The following is a 16,897-nucleotide window of genomic DNA, read 5'->3' as shown; positions in this document are numbered from 1 at the left end:
TTTTTTCTCTCTTTTTTTTACTCTCTCAGTACAGGCTGACCATTATTTTGAAAAATAAGGATATCAAGGACTTCAAGACAGCCATGCAAGACAGAAGGGAAGAAATATTTCAGTAAGGGCTTGAAGGAATCCTGACAAGTGTTATGCTCTTAGAATAAAGAGATCTCAAATTAAGCTTTGTTCTTTGAGATTGAATAGAAAAAAAATCTATTACTAGACAATACGTAACAGAGACAGAAGATAACATTATAAAACAGATAGTTTAACGCATTAGTAAGCTTCCAGCTTCTGAGTTTATCCTACATCATATTTAATAAGATAGGTTCTGGATTAAAAATTGAACACCACAAATTTAATGCTGCTGAGCTGAAGTAAATGACATTGTGTCATCAACAAAATCCTCCCTTTTATTGGAATAGTTTTCACTTGGGTGGAAAAACTCAAATAAGCATTTATTTGGGGAAAGTCTATGTGAGTTGTCTTCTGTAACTCTGCTGGATAAATCAAGTAAGTGCTTGCAAGCACTCCTTGTGGGAAGAGATTATTTATTTCAACACACTGCACAAAGCCCAGGACTCCTGACTTTTAGTGTACATTTGCACAGCTTAGGGATATACTGAATTTTAGGCTGCTGATGCCGGTATCTATGAATTGTTTCAAGTCTCCCTGGAGGAGCACTTGCAAGATGTGTATTACAATCAGATTTTAAATTATTGCAAATTATTGTCCAATGCTGACAAGAAATAGTCCAAGAAATTTTAGGACAAAGGGAAGTAACTTAATTTCTACATTTTTAGTATCCAGGAATATACGAAACTATTCTTATTATATTATAAAGGAACCCACACAGCAAAAAAAATCTATTTTTAAGCACTGGCAGCTAGTGCATTTTTCTGTCTCATACTATCTAGGGAAGGAGAAATTTAATAAAAAACCCCAATCATTTTTAAAGCAATAAAAGTCAAAGAAATGGCTAGCCATACAGACACAGCAAACAAAAGTCATTCTAAAGATGCTCCTAAATGTCAGTACAAGGCAGGAAAGGATTAGGAAAATCTGGCACTTCTGAAAATGTGGTAACATCAAGGTGGGCAGATGCCATATGAACTGAACAGTCAAATTTATATATGTCACAAGAAATAGTCAGCACCAGTACAGAATGAATAATGAGGTAGAGATAAGGACTACAAAGGTGGTAAATAACAGCAAAAAAGTCTCAATAGATCTTTTTCTTCATTTTTAATCTGAAGTCTACACCCTGTTACAGCTGGGGATATGTGAATATTCTCAAGAACAAATACTGATCTTTACCACAATTCTTTTCTCTCTTTTTAGTTTTTACTAGGGACCCAAATTAAGAAAATATTGCATGCAACAACAACAATAACAAAAAAACCAAAAAAAACCCAAACAGAAACAAAACAAACAGAAAAAAAACCAACAAAAAAAGCATGTAATTCTTGTTTCTAAAAAACACGATAAAATGTTATTTTTTTGCACATAGAAGCATCAGAGATGGCATTTGATTTAAAAATGTAAGATTATCATGGCAAAAATGATCAGGCACATCAGGACCTGACGTGTTCCGTGTTCTAATTTGTAGATTGTACAGGAGGTGGGAGTTGGTTTGAGTGGCTCTGTTAAGATGGAAGTTGGATGTTTTATTCACCATAAGATGATACATGCTGACAGATGAGGACCCATGGAAGGAACATAAAAACAATCTATTTGTGTAGATCTGGAAGTTTTCTTACAGTGTGACTCATATGACTTAAATCCATTTAAAATGGGCTTGTAACATAACAAATAGGACAGTTTAAACACAATTAGCAAAAATCTATTCTAAATGTTAAAAGATAGAGCTGAACAAATGAAAATTTCCAATCACATTTGTACTAGATCCCTGTCACAGATCTAGTCTACAGCACGATTCTTGCTGCTATCAAGAAAACTAGCTCCATCCAAGCCAGACCCAGCAAATTTTTTTTTAAATAATTGTGTTCGGGGTGTTTCCTTTACAAACATTATTTAAAAAAAAAAAAAAAAAAAAAAGGTTGATTTCATAATTAGATTGTCTCTGAGCTAATAAATGAATCTTCATAATTTGGGGTATTTTTTGTAAACCAACAGGTAATTAAAGCACTACTAAGATAACTTCTATCCACTGGGTACAACAAATTATTTGCCATAATTGCAGAGATTAGTTTCTTCTTATAGTTGATTATTTTTTAAATATTAAATTGTACTGGTACTGGTAGATCTGAATCATACTGGTACTGGTAGATGCTGAATTTTTAAAAGCAGATAGGTTATAGGAGACATGTAGAACACTTATTTTTAGAAATGGTTTGTCCACTTCAGATGGAAGATGGTATTCTTTCCAAAGATAAATATTCCTGTAATGACTTCTGCAAAAGCGAAGAAATGTTACTGTGTGAAAAATAAAAAAAAAATTACAATTTAGCAAAATTACCTTTTACTGTATTACAGGTGACTAGACTTACTTAAATCAGATTCCAAGCACTTTCTAAGCTAATGGGGAAGGTCAAGTAGAACAAAAAGATTCTTTTCTTGTTTGTTTGTTTTTGACTGATGTTGTTTTATACTGCTAAAAAGGCTGGCTGCAATCTCATGTTTCAAGTAACATTTGAAGGGAATTCTCATTTCTAAATAGTCACACTGAAATTGAAATGTTTTTTTATATAATCTTTTTTTCTGCTGACAGCTGGAATTTGTTGTTCAAGAACTTTGTGAAGTTTTACTCAAGGTACCTAAGAGAAAAAGATTTGGACCATAAGTTAAATAAATTGGTCAAGCAGTATTCAATTCTCAGCTGATGTGGGAAAAGGCACACAGAATAACTGGTTCCACAAACAAGATAGTTTTCCAGATGGATTCCTTATATATATGTGTGTATGTCTGTGTGTGCATACCTTTATTTTTCAAGGTTAGAAGCAGTCACACTGAATAAAAATATTAAAATAGTTTTATATTGGCTACATTTAAATGTGCAATTAATTATTTATTAAATTTCATAGCATCAAGATGAAAATGAACTTTAAAAATATTTTGAAAATATTTTCTTTCTGAATTCCAGTATGCCCTGGCTTCAAAAACATTATGTACACCTCTGAACATCATTTCAGTGACAGTAAATCTTAACTGGACTTGTGGAATGATGGCAATTATCTTCATCTTCGTGATTTCTTATGTGCTTTCCCACAGACACAGTTGGGAATCTGTATTGCCTAGGACATATTAAAGCCTGCAAACACTGGTTCTTTCTTGTCACTTAGACTATAGGAGTGGAGCTAAAAGAGGATGCAGATGGAAATTTGGGCACTTGGTATACCTTGTAATTACCTAAAGGACTGAGAGTTTCTTAGTTTAGATATGAAGTGACTACATTTATGAAATTTTTGGGTGGGAACATGTGAACAGAGAAGGACTGAAATAGAGAATATAAGTTTGATGCACTTAAGAGGACTCCACATTTCTAAAAAGTCCCTTATTTTAATAGTTGTTGGTGTCACTGGTGGTAGTTGGACAAAGTAAGTTTCAATGCTATAAAACTGTCTGAGGTGAATCTTGCAATCTTTCATTCATTAGATTCCCTCTGGAACAAAGATGCTCTAAAATCTACTATTTAAAGCCAAAAACAGCGAAAAAGATTTTTGCTGTCTCCTCTCCATCTTTCCCAAACAACCCTATTTTTCAAAAGCAACATATTTATGGTCCAGAAGGGTCCTTCTTTTGGGTGGCAAATATGAGGAGAGGGGATAGAATGACCTCAAGGTTTTCATTTAGCATGAGTCTTTAACTAAGACACAGAGTAGGAGGCTGCAGAGTGAAGTCCTATCCCCCCTTTTTGTGCCACCATGTAGGATTCACTGTCAGATTCCACAATCCTTATCAGAAATTGCAGAATATTTTCTAAATCTTCTTTTCTTGCCCTGGTACTAGTGAGCTGTCTTAATTTCCTCAAGCTTTCAAGCCCTTTCCCTATTTTCCCAGTATCATTATAGGCTTATAGCTGGATGACTAAGAACTGTCTCAAAATTTCTGCTCCCTAATGTGCATTGTTAACTGAATTTGTAAAATATTAAATTGTTCCTATCTTTGCACTAAATCATACCGTCTATGTGAAAAGTCAACCCCTAAATTAATTATATTTTTTTTGTTAATGCTTCATCTACAGCTGACTTAGCATGCACTGCTTCCATTGTTTCACTCAGGAACTACTGAATAGAAAGCTTTTTCTGATTATGTAGGATTTTTGCTACAAAAATACTATCTTCTATTTGATTATTTGCATAGAAACACTGAAAATGCTCTCCACACCCTGTCAGCTACTTCACACCTCTGTGGGGGCTTAAACTCTGGAATGAAATGTGAATGTACTGACTCACTGCTCCACATGGGTTTCATTTAAGAAGGTTCACAGGAATGCATTGGCAGTGCATTCCAATTACCTCTTAAAGAAAAGCTTAGTTTTTGGATTGTTTTGTGCAAATGAATAAGTGTGATTTTAGAAAGACTGCTTCCCTTATTGCCATACACAACAGGGGCATAAAAGAGAGAAAAAACTCAAATAGAATATGTAAACTCTATTCAGATCCTGAGCCATCTCATCAGTGAATTGATTGCTCATTCTTCCACTTGTTAGGTCAGGTAACAGTATGACATTTAAAACACTGCTCAGAGATTAAAGCATCTAAAAACTTAGAGTTACTCCATTACAGTGAGTTCTGTACGTTTAATATTGCTTTTGAAACATTTTGCAGTGTAGTGAAAGACCTTAATTTATTCCAATTATCTTTAGTTCTCTTCAATTTATGAACACTGGAGCGCAAATAATCAGCTCTTTTGCTCCTTAGGCTTCCAAGAATATATTTTCGTGAGTATTGTACAAGTCATCTTTCTGCAACCATCCTACATACTAATTGCAGGAGTCTATTTTTATGATAAGGAGTGGTATTAGCAGACTATTAAGGACAAGATCATTGGTTGTCCTGAATTGCTTTGGAACAGAAATAGCTCACTGAATAAAATTTTCTCCTCATTCAGTGTATAAGGACAAATATTGAAATCATATATCCAATTTTTATAAGGTGCATCTGCAGAAGGAAAAATCTTCAGAAAGAACTGAAGAAAAACACCTTGGGATTTGTACTATTGATGACAATGTAACAGATCTCATCCTACCTACTTTTGTGGCCCTGGTGTTTGTTAATTTTTCAACAGAACTAGGGGGAAGGGGAGACTTTTTCAAGCTGTGTGTATGGAAAATATGGGCATAAAAGTGTACATGAAAATCAGTGCTTTATATTCATTCATTCACTCTCTTGGTATAATTCAAAGTAGATTGACAGTGAGTGCACAGCCAATGATGATAGCAGGATGGGCTGTTTTTCAAGATAGGCAAGATAAATATGTAATTTCTTCCCTTTGAAATCTTCAGATTTCCAACTGCAAGACTGAACGAACTTCTGTCACTGTTCTTTCAAACAATGTTTTACTGTTTTGTGTCATAGCCTCTTTTTCTAAGATTATGACTGAGATCTGTTGCCCATTGCAACTACAACTAGCTGGCACAAGAAACTAATGAAAACTCATGGGAAACTGACTTTCTCTAAACTCTGAGCTTTCTTAGCGAGAAAAAAAGGAAATTTCTTTCCATCATGAAGGAATACTCAAAGGCATGATGCAATTCCTCCCTTAGAATCAGCAGTCTTGTCAAAAAAAACAGAGAGATAAATCTAGAATTAAGTCAGCTCTATAATGGGATGCCAATCAGGTCTATCTGCAACTGAGACTCTGTAGAACCATGATCTTGCTATCTGGAAACATCAGTGGGGTTGCTATAGACATTATTAGGGCAACAATTAATACATTTTCACTAAAACAAAGAGGTATTTTCTTTTCTTTATAAATATATACATACACACACACACACACACACACACACACACATATATCTTTATAAATGCAGATACAAAAGGATTACAGAAAAAACATTGTTTGATTCCTAATGGTGTTTGAGTGCAAGGAAATAGTATTACTGGAACATAAAAGAGAGGGGGACACCTTCCTAACATCCCAAAACTAACTGGTGGTACTGAACCTACTACAGTTTTCTCCCCAGAATTATAAAGTTTCTTTTCTTGTCCTTTTCTGTAAACATACCAACTGGCCAGCAATTATAAAAGAAAGTTTAAAGAAAATAAATTAATCTATTCTTCCTCTACTTCTTTTGGCTCATGCATACTCAGTTTGGTTAGTCGATGTTTTGATGGTGCATCACAGTTGTTCAGAGCATGAATGAATGTTATGCCTGCTGGTAACCAAACCAAAAGGTTACTTGCTTTGACTCCTGCTGTGTGATAAGTATAAGAAAAAATTAACTCAGTCAGTGGTAGGAAAAATATGGAAAAACAATTTTTTTACCTTGGAATGAATTACTGTTTACCCGAGAGCAAAATTTATAGTATCTCATCAAATGTCTGATCTGGAGGAAGTGTCTGCTGCTCAAAAGAGCATTAAAATGTGTGGAATTTTCTTTTCTAATAATGAGCAGCCTATTTGGATTTTCATACATAAAAATAACTGACCTAGGTAAATCAAAAGTATAGCTCCACCACTTCTTAAATAAATTATTTTGCAATAAGTTTTAAATACTTATATACATACGAGCAGTAATTGCCACTTCAGTTATTATTAAAAATTTAAAAAAATAACAGTTCACTATGGCTTTAAATTATTTGTCTTTACTTCTGTTCCTATGTGTCAACAAGCCAACCTATTGGACAGAATATGCTGTAGATAGTAATACACTACAAATGGTATCAGATGGTTTGTGCTAGCTGTTAGGAAACTTATTTAATTCTTTTAAGTGATAGGTCTTTTTTTTGCTTAGAACTGCTTTTATTTGGACAGTATGTTTAGTTCTAGATGCTAATTTGGTAAGCCATGCATACTGTCTTCTGCTCCATTATTCAAAATTTTAGTTTACAAGCGACAAATGCACCTAGCTACAGAAAGTTTCCATTTTTCTGAAAGGGGCTGGTGTTGCATGGTCAAAGGGAGCTGATTTCTGACAAAGAGTAAATAGGTCCCTTGGGCAATTAACTACACCAGCCAACTTAGCCAGTGGGGTTATTTCCCTCTTAGCTGTTTTTTGCAATTCATACTCATAAATTGTTCCCCTGGTTGGTATACACTCCTAAGAATAATAAACTCAAGCTTTATGTTTGTTGCCTAACAGCCTTGAGAAACACATGCTGTGATTGAGTGGGGTGTATTTTTGTTGACTGGTCATATTAACTTTAATAGACTGGGATTTTCTACATCACTACTAATTTGATAAATACAGTTAATTTAAAATCTTTCCTGTAACATTGTTCACATATTGAATTCTAATTTAAACAAAAATAGCAAGGTACTGTCAGGCCAGATATTATGGAAGACAAATTCTTCAACAACTGATTAACATAAACAGGTCTTGAAGAATATATTGAAAGAAAAGCAGTGTTTTTGTCTGCATAGAGGATTTTTTTAAATTTTCTTTTAAGAAAAGGCACTCAGAATTAATAGCATTTCCCTTAAGTTCATTATTTGATAAAACCAAATTGATTTTGTTCATTAAGTGCTCCAAGTCTATAGGTTTAGCAGTGGACAAACTATTGCAGGCTTTTTTGCCAGACCAGGAATTTTATTTTGGCATTCTTGATAATTTTATCTGGCATGTGAATATAAAAAAAAAAAACAAACAAAAAAAACCACACAAAAAACCCCAAACAAACAAAAAAAAAACCCAACAAAAACCAAAAAATATTTACTAGCCCTGAATTGATGTACATGTTTATTAGATATCCGCAGGCACCTATCAGATTTTATTCTTTCAGTGTTCAATTGATTTCATACATCTATTTTATTCCTGTGTTTTTTTCTTTTATTCTTTCATTGTATTTTCTGTTAAGTTGCATACAGGACATGTGAAATGGCTCAGCAGCTGAAGGTAACATGCAAAGCAAGAAGCACCTACTTGACCTCTTTGGGCAAAATATCAACCTAAAATAGTTTGAGTTAGACAAGGCAAATCCGACACTAGCTTTGGACTGGCCCTATTTTTCTTTTCCCATCCTGATTTCCCTCCTAGTATGATGTTTATCCCTATCCATGGTTTTACTTTCCTATTTACTAGAACATTAAAGTATCTTAACGTCAGTTCTGTTTGGGCAGTACCTGCTAGTTTATGAAACAGTAACTTTTGTCCTCACAACACATATCTTCTCCAAATACAGCAGAAATATTTAATGTTTTTCTAAGGCTGAATGTGAGGACTACAGATTACTTTGGGACACAACAGGAATTTGCCTACTCAGTTCAAGAAATATGGTAATAGTGGTACTTAGAGTCAATTTATTATTCAGATATATTAATCTATAAATTTCTTTTTAAACTGCATATGGCTGATTGCTAACTTACTTGTTAGTTTAGAGTTTTGTAGGAAATTTAAAAAAATAATCTCTCAACAACACCATCTTTAGAAGAAGCCAAACGTTCTTTGATACAGAAGACTAGATTCTTCCCAGGCACATACAGAGAGAATTCTAAAATCAATTGTAAAATCATCCTAAATTGCATGTTTTCACATTTAAAAGACTACTACTCACTACGATAAGAAATTATATCCTTTTTAATGGAGATGCCTATTTATACCTGTAATTTGATAATTTTGCTAGAACAGAATGATGACAGTTAAGATTATCTAATGAAGATATTCCTATAGAATAGAAATAGAAACTTGAACTTGGAATATCAGAATAAATAATGGATAATTGTTGGCAGAGCTGTTTTGAGGTGAAATGGGTCTGTGTCAGCTTGTAAAAAAACTTAGAAGCTCTAAATATACAAACTAGTAATACACAATAATGCAATACACAGAGGAAAAAATCCTAGACTGCAGAATTATTCAATACCTAGAAGTAGAAATGTTACAGGAAAAAATAGGGGAGGGAGGGAGGGAAGGAGGAAGGAAGGGAGGAAGGGAGGGAGGGAGGGAGGAAGGAAGGGAGGAAGGGAGGGAGGAAGGAAGGAAGGAAGGGAGGGAGGGAGGGAGGGAGGGAGGGAGGAAGGAAGGGAGGAAGGAAGGAAGGGAGGAAGGGAGGAAGGGAGGAAGGGAGGAAGGGAGGAAGGGAGGAAGGGAAGAAGGAAGGGAGGAAGGGAGGAAGGGAGGAAGGGAGGAAGGGAGGAAGGGAGGAAGGAAGGAAGGAAGGAAGGAAGGAAGGAAGGAAGGAAGGAAGGAAGGAAGGAAGGAAGGTTATATATCAAATTCTTACTAGTGTATTTTGAGGAAGAAAAATAGATTTTCCTATTTTCCTCTAAGAGGTCTTGGGAAGAGCTCTGCTTTATGCCTGTGCTAAGTGTTGTCCTGTTTTCCTCAGATTCTCTTTCTGTGTTCCATGTCTTTTAAAACCCAGCTGATCAAATTGTTCAGTTCTGTCACAGCCAGAACCCGTTCTTAGGATGAACACAAAGGCAATCCAACATTCCCTTCATTCAGACAAACTTACCGTACATGGGTAATGATAAGGGTTGTAGCTGGAATGAAAAAGTCATCCACTCTGTCAAACTGCTTCCCCACGGGCTGAGTATGGATTGTGTGATGAGAAACACTCCCACTGGCTTGTGTTATCACCTGCATAAAGTAACATCATTATAAACTGTAGAAGCGCTCTTTAAAACTCAAATCTCAATCCAAATGGATGCAGTATTGACTCCGTAGTCTCTTGTGTTGTCTTTTCCACATTACCAATAAAAGGAGTGCAAATAACAGTGAAAAAAGCTGATCAACAATACAGATTTCAGAGAACTATTACATACCAAACCTCTTAGTCTTCTTACTTATTTTTCCCCTCTATCTTTTTTAGCAACCCTGAATCCATATTTATTAATTTACATTACTAAACCCCTTAACAGTTCTTAGTTTAAACTAAGTTTAATGTAGTTTAAACTTAGTTTAACTAAGTGAAAATGTACTAAGTTTTTTGTTTATCTTTTTTTTACACTAGATCTTAGAGTGAGATTAAATTTTTAAGCACTTCAGCCAGAGTGAAAAGATGCTATCAAATCCACTGGAACGTATGTCTATGCATAATCCCAATCCTTGTCAACCATGAGAGAATTCAACATAGCACAGACATATTTCATAAGAGCAAGCTGAATTAAGTTTACATATTCCTTAAATTGTGAGGAACCAATTGTCTTCAAATGCCAAAATCTTGGACGTTCTCTGAAGTAAATGTTTATGGGTGAATAAAAGACAATTCCATATGTTAGCTACTATGCTTTTCACATGTGTGCATTTAAAAGTGGAATTTTTTTTTAAGAAGACAATCTATTATCTATACTGTGATTAAAAAAGAGAGTGAAGACGACCTGTCACTTTAAAATATGGTAAGACTAACTCAATTATCAGTTTTGGGGAGGAATGGCAACTAAACTTCCACAAATTACCTTGTATACTCAAAGTTACTAAGAATCTGTAGGTGCTGAAAAGGGGATTTCAAATGTTACTAATTTTGCTTTTCAAATTTCTCTTATTCTTTTTCTTATATATAAGTATATACTAAATGCATAAGGATTTTATTAATTTCTGAAGAAAGGAAAACAAATTAAAATAAAAATTAATTTTTAAATTACGATACAAGGCTGATCATCATGGTCTTGGGGGATCTGTATAAATAAGGAACAGAAATTAATAAAAAAGTAGTAAGTTAAGTATAGCTTCTTAAGATGTTTCTTTAGGTTTGTCACTGCTTCAAGGAATGGGAAAAATCAAGATTTTTAATATCTTTCATCTGAAAAAAACCCAATAAAGACAGAGCTTGACACCTCCAGAATGTCAATATGACCTTAATGAAATGGATGTCTAAAGCCCAATTTATCCTCTAATTAGGGACACAAAAAATCATGAATAGCAACAGTTTACTCTCAAAATCCTGGCAGTACAGAACATGCTGCTGTTTTCAGCTGCACTCATCCTTCTATCAATTTGCCATTGTCAGTTCAGACTAAGGGTCTTGAAAATAATCATCAACTTTTTTGCTGAAGTCAGTTGTCTGACTTGTTTTTTGTTTAACTAAAATAATTTCTCTGGCCCTGCTTTATGCTTGCTTAAAGGAAAATATGCAACACATTGCAATTACACAAAGGTTCAACTTGTCTGTATTTCCTTACATATAATCATTGTGATCACCTCACCTGCAAAGTTGGGGAATTCTTCTCCATGTTTCCCCAGCTCAGCACCCAAACTTGATCATGTGATTTATCATAGTGTAGTTTCACTGGAACAGGATCTGTACTCACTGCCTGAAATAGAATAAAAAAAAGAAATGCTTTGTTTGCCACACTTTCAAAGGAAACATAATATATATGATTGAATGAAAAATATGAGTAGATATGCATTTTCGATATTTTCAATCTGCATTTAGGAATTATGTTGTCAATTGTTGAAACAGCCATCTGATTAATTCAGAGTTACTGAATTGCTGAAAATGTGTTTTTATTATGTACTCTAACATTTGGTATCAAAATTACATTATACTAAAGCCTTTAAAAAGTTGAAAACAAAAGTTTTAAATCAAGTACAAAACTACTTATCTTCCTTTCCTGCCATTACTCTCACTTTACATGTATCAGTTGAAAAACTACACCATTTACTGAAAAATAGTTAAAAAGGGAAGAGTATTCGCAAGCCACATACTGGAATTAATGGAAGATGTTACCAAAAGGAAATCAACATGATGTTGCTGCACCCAAAGCTTCCTATCAGTTAAAATGTGCATATTTTGTTGAAGTACGAAGGATTGTTTTCATGTTTTCCAATTATAGTTGCTACTTTTCATAGACCTGTGATCAGAACCAAAGTGTCTTCCCTCCAACTTTAAGCATTGTCACTTGAGACCATGAACCTTTCAGACAGCTGAGCTCTAAACTTCCTTTGTTACAAAAACTGAAGGATTCAGAGGTGTTAAATGGGAGGATAACGTATTTGATTAAGAGATCTTAAGCACAGGCTAAACAAGTGGGGGGGTGTTACTTTTTTATTTTCATCATTAAAGAACAAAAAATAGGTAGAAATTGTTTTTTAGTCTTACCATTATGGAACTGTAAAGCAGAGCTTGTTTATCAGTGTGTCAAGGAGAGTACCAGCTGGCTAATTAAGTGAACCTAATTTAAACTAATGATGTAGATCCTCAAGATAATGCACTAATGGCTGGCTGAGACTGCTGATGATACTTAACTGTACTCCTGAGGTGTTGCAAGCGACCACTTCATCTAAACAGAATTTGTTTTTCCTTTTGAAAATGGAAAATGAAGCCAGGTTGCTCACTGGCTCATTTAAAATCACAAGTTACCCCTTGAAAAAGGTTGTTTGTGTTTGATAACTTCTTTCTGCTACACGATAGAAAACAAGTTGTTTAAAATAATACTTGAACTGTTGTATGGTTAATTTGTCAAGGCATGTCAAATTTTCTTTTGGCTTCCCAGACAAAGGTCTGACCCATCTATGTTCTGCCAGAGGACTCCAGCTGCGCTCAGAGCTGGGGTCGTGGCACAGCCAGGAGGAGCAGAAGGAATTGCCTGCAGGGTCAGGCACAGGCAGTACAGCTCCCTAGAGGGAAGCCAGCAGCAAAAAAGGAGTTGAGCGACTCAGAAGCAGACTTTCACAGCTGTTTCTAGCTGACCAGGCTGATCTGCCAGCAGCACACTGAGCACTGAAAGACAATGACTGCTTACTTCAGCCTCTAAGTCATCCCACTTAGTGCTGTGCTGCTATGCAATACTGCACAATTCCTGCTTTCAAGAATTTAAAAATGAAAGCAAATGCTCCCCTTGACTTTAGAATGAGAATTACCTGGAGAAGTCCAAAAAGTCTCCTTCTATATATCTGTCTAAAGATACACCATTCATGTTTCCAATACATTTCATTTTAGTCTGCTATAGAATCCTCTAAAGTACTTACTTTGATAAATATACCTGTCATAAAAATAAATCATCCTCAAATCTAGTTGTCACAGATGTGCACACCTTTTACATTAACTTTCATAGTAGAAAGGAATAACATGTATAGTAGTACTTCAGAGAAAACATTGTAATAAGCAAAAGCAAATAAAGTTTTTTTTTACACAGAAAACAGCATCACTACATGACTTAAAGGCCTTTCAAATAAATTTTTAATTTTCTTTAGGGTTTTTGCACAGTGATGGGAGTTTCATTAGAGTGCTCTTGCTTTTAAAATATGAAATTATCTCCACATTTATTCCCACTAGCCTATGTGCTTTTTTTGCAAGGTAGCTTCTTATTAAGAATGTACTCTTGTTATTAAGATGTAGACTAGGAATAGTTACATGCACATGTACACGTATGAAAATGATATCCTCTATATTAATATGATCCTCAGGAAAAAGGCAGTCTAACAAGAAAAATGCTCTCATTTCTGAACCATTCTGAGCTGAGTTTCTACTTTCCAAAAATGAATTAAATCTTTATTTTACTCTGTGCTAGGCAGTACTCTAAGTAATGAAAATAGACTGATCTGGAAAACTAAATTCCCTTCTGTGCTTCCTGTGTGTAAAAGTGTTTTTGTAAGTGCACATCATATGAATAGAGCAACATTTAATGGTTAGAACATTCTTTTTGCGTACAGAAAATAAAGCTAGAAAATAAATGCTTATTTTTAAAAGACAAGAAGACAGAACAATGCATGTTTTAAGAAATGCTAAACAAAGTATCTGTTGACTTGTTACTAAATTCCGAATTAGCCTCATTTCAATTCTAAAACCCATCTGTGAGTCAATAGTGGTTTTACTTTTCATAGTTTTATATGATATGTAAAAAGATTGTATAGGCTTTATGCTTTCATTATTTATTTGTTTTGTTTGCAACTACTGTTATTTTTATCTCTTTTTTATTTTGTTTTTTTTTTTTGGTTTTTTTGGGTTTTTTTTGTTTTGCTTGGTTTTTAAGTCTATTTTGAATAATTGCACAGGTAAGCTGGACACAGAACAAGTCCCCTTGTACTTTTCCCATGTATTTGGCTAAGTGTATCCTAGGAAATAACATTCAGATCATTAACAAGTAGTAGAAATTCTACTTAGGTGTTCAAAAGTGACAGTAACACATCTGATTTAATTTATTTATCTGGTTAAACTGTCTGGTTTATTTATTTCTGGTTAAATTGGTAATATTGTCTCACCAAAAATCTTTGTTAAGTCCTGTGAAATGGAAAAATAATTTTTTATGATTGCTTAAACACCTAGAACCATCAAAATCAAAACTTCCATTCCTGAAAAGTTTTCCACAGCTGGGGTAATTTAATTCTTACTTTCCATAGTTTGTAATCTAGATATTATTGAATTAGGAGAAAAGCAATACTATTCTATCCCTCAAAATAAAATTCCTTTGAAAGTGTTTTTTTTTCCCCCGGAATGACATGCAAGCTGCTGGAGTATCCTGGTTTTAGCTCAATATTTAACACACACTCAATGCACTAAGCTCTTTGCTATGCTTAGGCATTCTGTATGTCTGCTTTTCATCTCATTACAGAAACTTGAATATTTTTTTTGATAGAACAATCTAACATCATTCAAAGATTGCACAACTGCTTTACATATTTCTGGGGAAAGGCTGAACTTTTAATTAGTGATTAATTTACTGAATTTTACTTTCTAATTAACATAGATCTTTGCAATAAGTATCTCTTCAATTTTTAATGGTAAAGTGATATATATTTTTACATATTTAAAACAATAAATAATGTAACTGAAGACAAATTAGAAGACCCTACCAATGAACATATTTCATAATACCTAAATTAAAACCTATTTTCAATGAGCTCAAGAGGAATCATGTGCTCTTGACACTGAAGTCTAAATGGTAATAAATTCAATTGATGTTTCAACCCTCCTGTGGAGAAAAGGAAGTTGACACCTGAATGTCAGTCAGAGACCATGGAAAACATTTTCAGATATTCCAGTCCTTCAATTTTGAGGACTGTGTTGAGACTGTGGGTTTTCACTCTGTCATCCTGAAGTAATATATCAAACCCGTTGTAAAAAAGTATAGTTTTCAGAAAAAAAAAATCATTATCCACTCATTTTATCTCTATTTTAATAAACAAAGCTAAATTTAATTAAAAACCCCACCTTTTTATTATTAACTTTGTGAATAAAGTATTTTATAAATCCTTGCCACCATTTGGATAGTTTAAGTTTTGAGGAAGCCATGTCTGAGTCAGCTACACAGAATTCAGAAAGCAAGTGTTTCAAGTATGCAAAAGTATTAAAATTGTTTTTGAAGTTAATGCTATTTTATAAACGCAATTTTGTTATTTAGTTTTAAATTTTATATGCCTATAGAGAATACATGTGTACACTTACATCATGGAATAGTTTGAGCTGGAAGGGATCTTTAAAAGTTGTCTAGTCCAAAACCATTGTGATCAGGGACATTAGATCAGTATGCTCAGACCCACATGTAAACTGGCTTTGAAGGCTTCCAGGGATGGGTCATGTACCACCTATCTGGGCAACCCCTGACAGTGTTTCAAAATGAAGACATTGTAAAAAATGTCTTCATTATATCTAGTTTGCATCTACCATTTTTTTAGTTTAAAACCATTGCCCCTTGCCTATTGCTACTGTCCCTATTAATAAATCTGTCTCCAACTTGCTTATAAGTCCCCTTTAAGGACACAATACTGTTTCCCTGAAGCCTAACATATAATCTATGCTTAAAAGATTTTTCATTTACTTATCAGTGAGAAAACCAAAAGGCATGAAGAAAAGCTCTATTTAAGTGTGAAGTGTGGTTGGGTTTAAGTGTGCAGTGGGTTTGTTTGACAAGCTTTTGTTAGCAGGGGGGAGCTATATGGGTGGCTTCTGTCAGAAGATGCCAGACACTTCCCCCATGTCTGACAGAGCCTATGCCGGCTGGTGCCAGCACAGACCTGCTGCTGGCCAATACCCAGTCAATCAGTGGTGGGGTAGGACCTCTGGGATAACATAGCTGAGATGCACAAAAGTGCTATTGTGCTTGCAACTAGATGAAAGAGGAGTGGGAATATGTCAGAAGAACAGCTCTGCAGTCAGTGAAGAAGGAAGGGCAGGAGACACTTGAGGTGAGCCAGCAGAAATTCCCTTGCATCCTGTGGTGAAGACCACACTGAAGCAACTGTGCCCCTGCAGCACATGGAGGGCTGGGGTGGAGCAGAGATCCACCTTCAGCCCCTGGAGGACCCCACACTGCAGCAGGTGAATGCCTGAAGGAGGCTATGAATCCATGGGAAGCCTATACTGGAGCAGGCTCCTGGCAGGACCTGTGAAACTGTGAAGAGGCACCCACAATGAACAGGTTTATTGGCAGGACTCCTGACCTCATAGGGGACGCAGCCTGGAGCAATCTGTTCCTGAAGGACTGTATCCCATGGAAAGAGACCCACATTGGAGGAGTTTGTGAAGGACTGAAGCCCATGGGAAAGACTCCGACTAGAGAAGTTAATGGAAGACTGTCCCCCATGGGAATGGCCCCAGGAGGGTGCAGGGAAAAGACATCTCTCTGGGGAAGAAGCAGCAGCAGAAATTATATGTGGCAAATTGTCAAACTCACCTCCCATTCCTCATCTCCTTCACTGCGGGTGGGGGAGAAGGCAGAGATTCAGGAATAAAAAGAAACCCAGGAAGGAGGGAGTGCTGGTGGACCGAGGTTTATGATTTGTTACACTATCCATTCTCCTACTTAGATTTTGGTAGGGAAAAGGAAACGAGCTGAATTTATTTATCAAAGTCAAGTCTGTTTTGCCAGTGATGGTAACTGGTGAGTGATCTTTCCC

General features: G+C 35.1%; 1 protein-coding gene and 1 long non-coding RNA gene across 6 annotated transcripts in view; one reads left to right on the top strand and one right to left on the bottom strand.

The window, feature by feature from the left end:
- The window catches only part of LOC146767600 (uncharacterized), a 39,044-nt gene extending 30,444 nt beyond the window's left edge, over nt 1–8,600 (top strand). Inside the window, exon 2 of the long non-coding RNA XR_014955128.1 lies at nt 30–8,600. This is a non-coding gene — a long non-coding RNA (uncharacterized LOC146767600). The remainder of the gene's footprint in view (nt 1–29) is intronic.
- Nucleotides 1–16,897, bottom strand: part of FSTL5 (follistatin like 5) — a 375,292-nt gene that overhangs the window by 16,884 nt on the left and 341,511 nt on the right. For all 5 annotated transcript variants that reach the window (XM_085578843.1, XM_085578845.1, XM_077782912.2 and 2 more), the window contains 2 exons: nt 11,266–11,373; nt 9,576–9,700 (listed from right to left, as the gene is read on the bottom strand). In XM_085578843.1, the coding sequence (XP_085434969.1) occupies nt 9,576–9,700; nt 11,266–11,373 (233 nt within the window). The remainder of the gene's footprint in view (nt 1–9,575; nt 9,701–11,265; nt 11,374–16,897) is intronic.

This window comes from Lonchura striata, chromosome 4, assembly GCF_050655825.1.
Source record: "Lonchura striata isolate lonStrDom1 chromosome 4, ASM5065582v1, whole genome shotgun sequence".
In the NCBI taxonomy this organism is placed as follows: domain Eukaryota; kingdom Metazoa; phylum Chordata; class Aves; order Passeriformes; family Estrildidae; genus Lonchura; species Lonchura striata.
The sequence above is the reverse complement of the archived record's forward strand: the minus strand, read 5'-3'. Positions and strand labels throughout refer to the sequence as shown.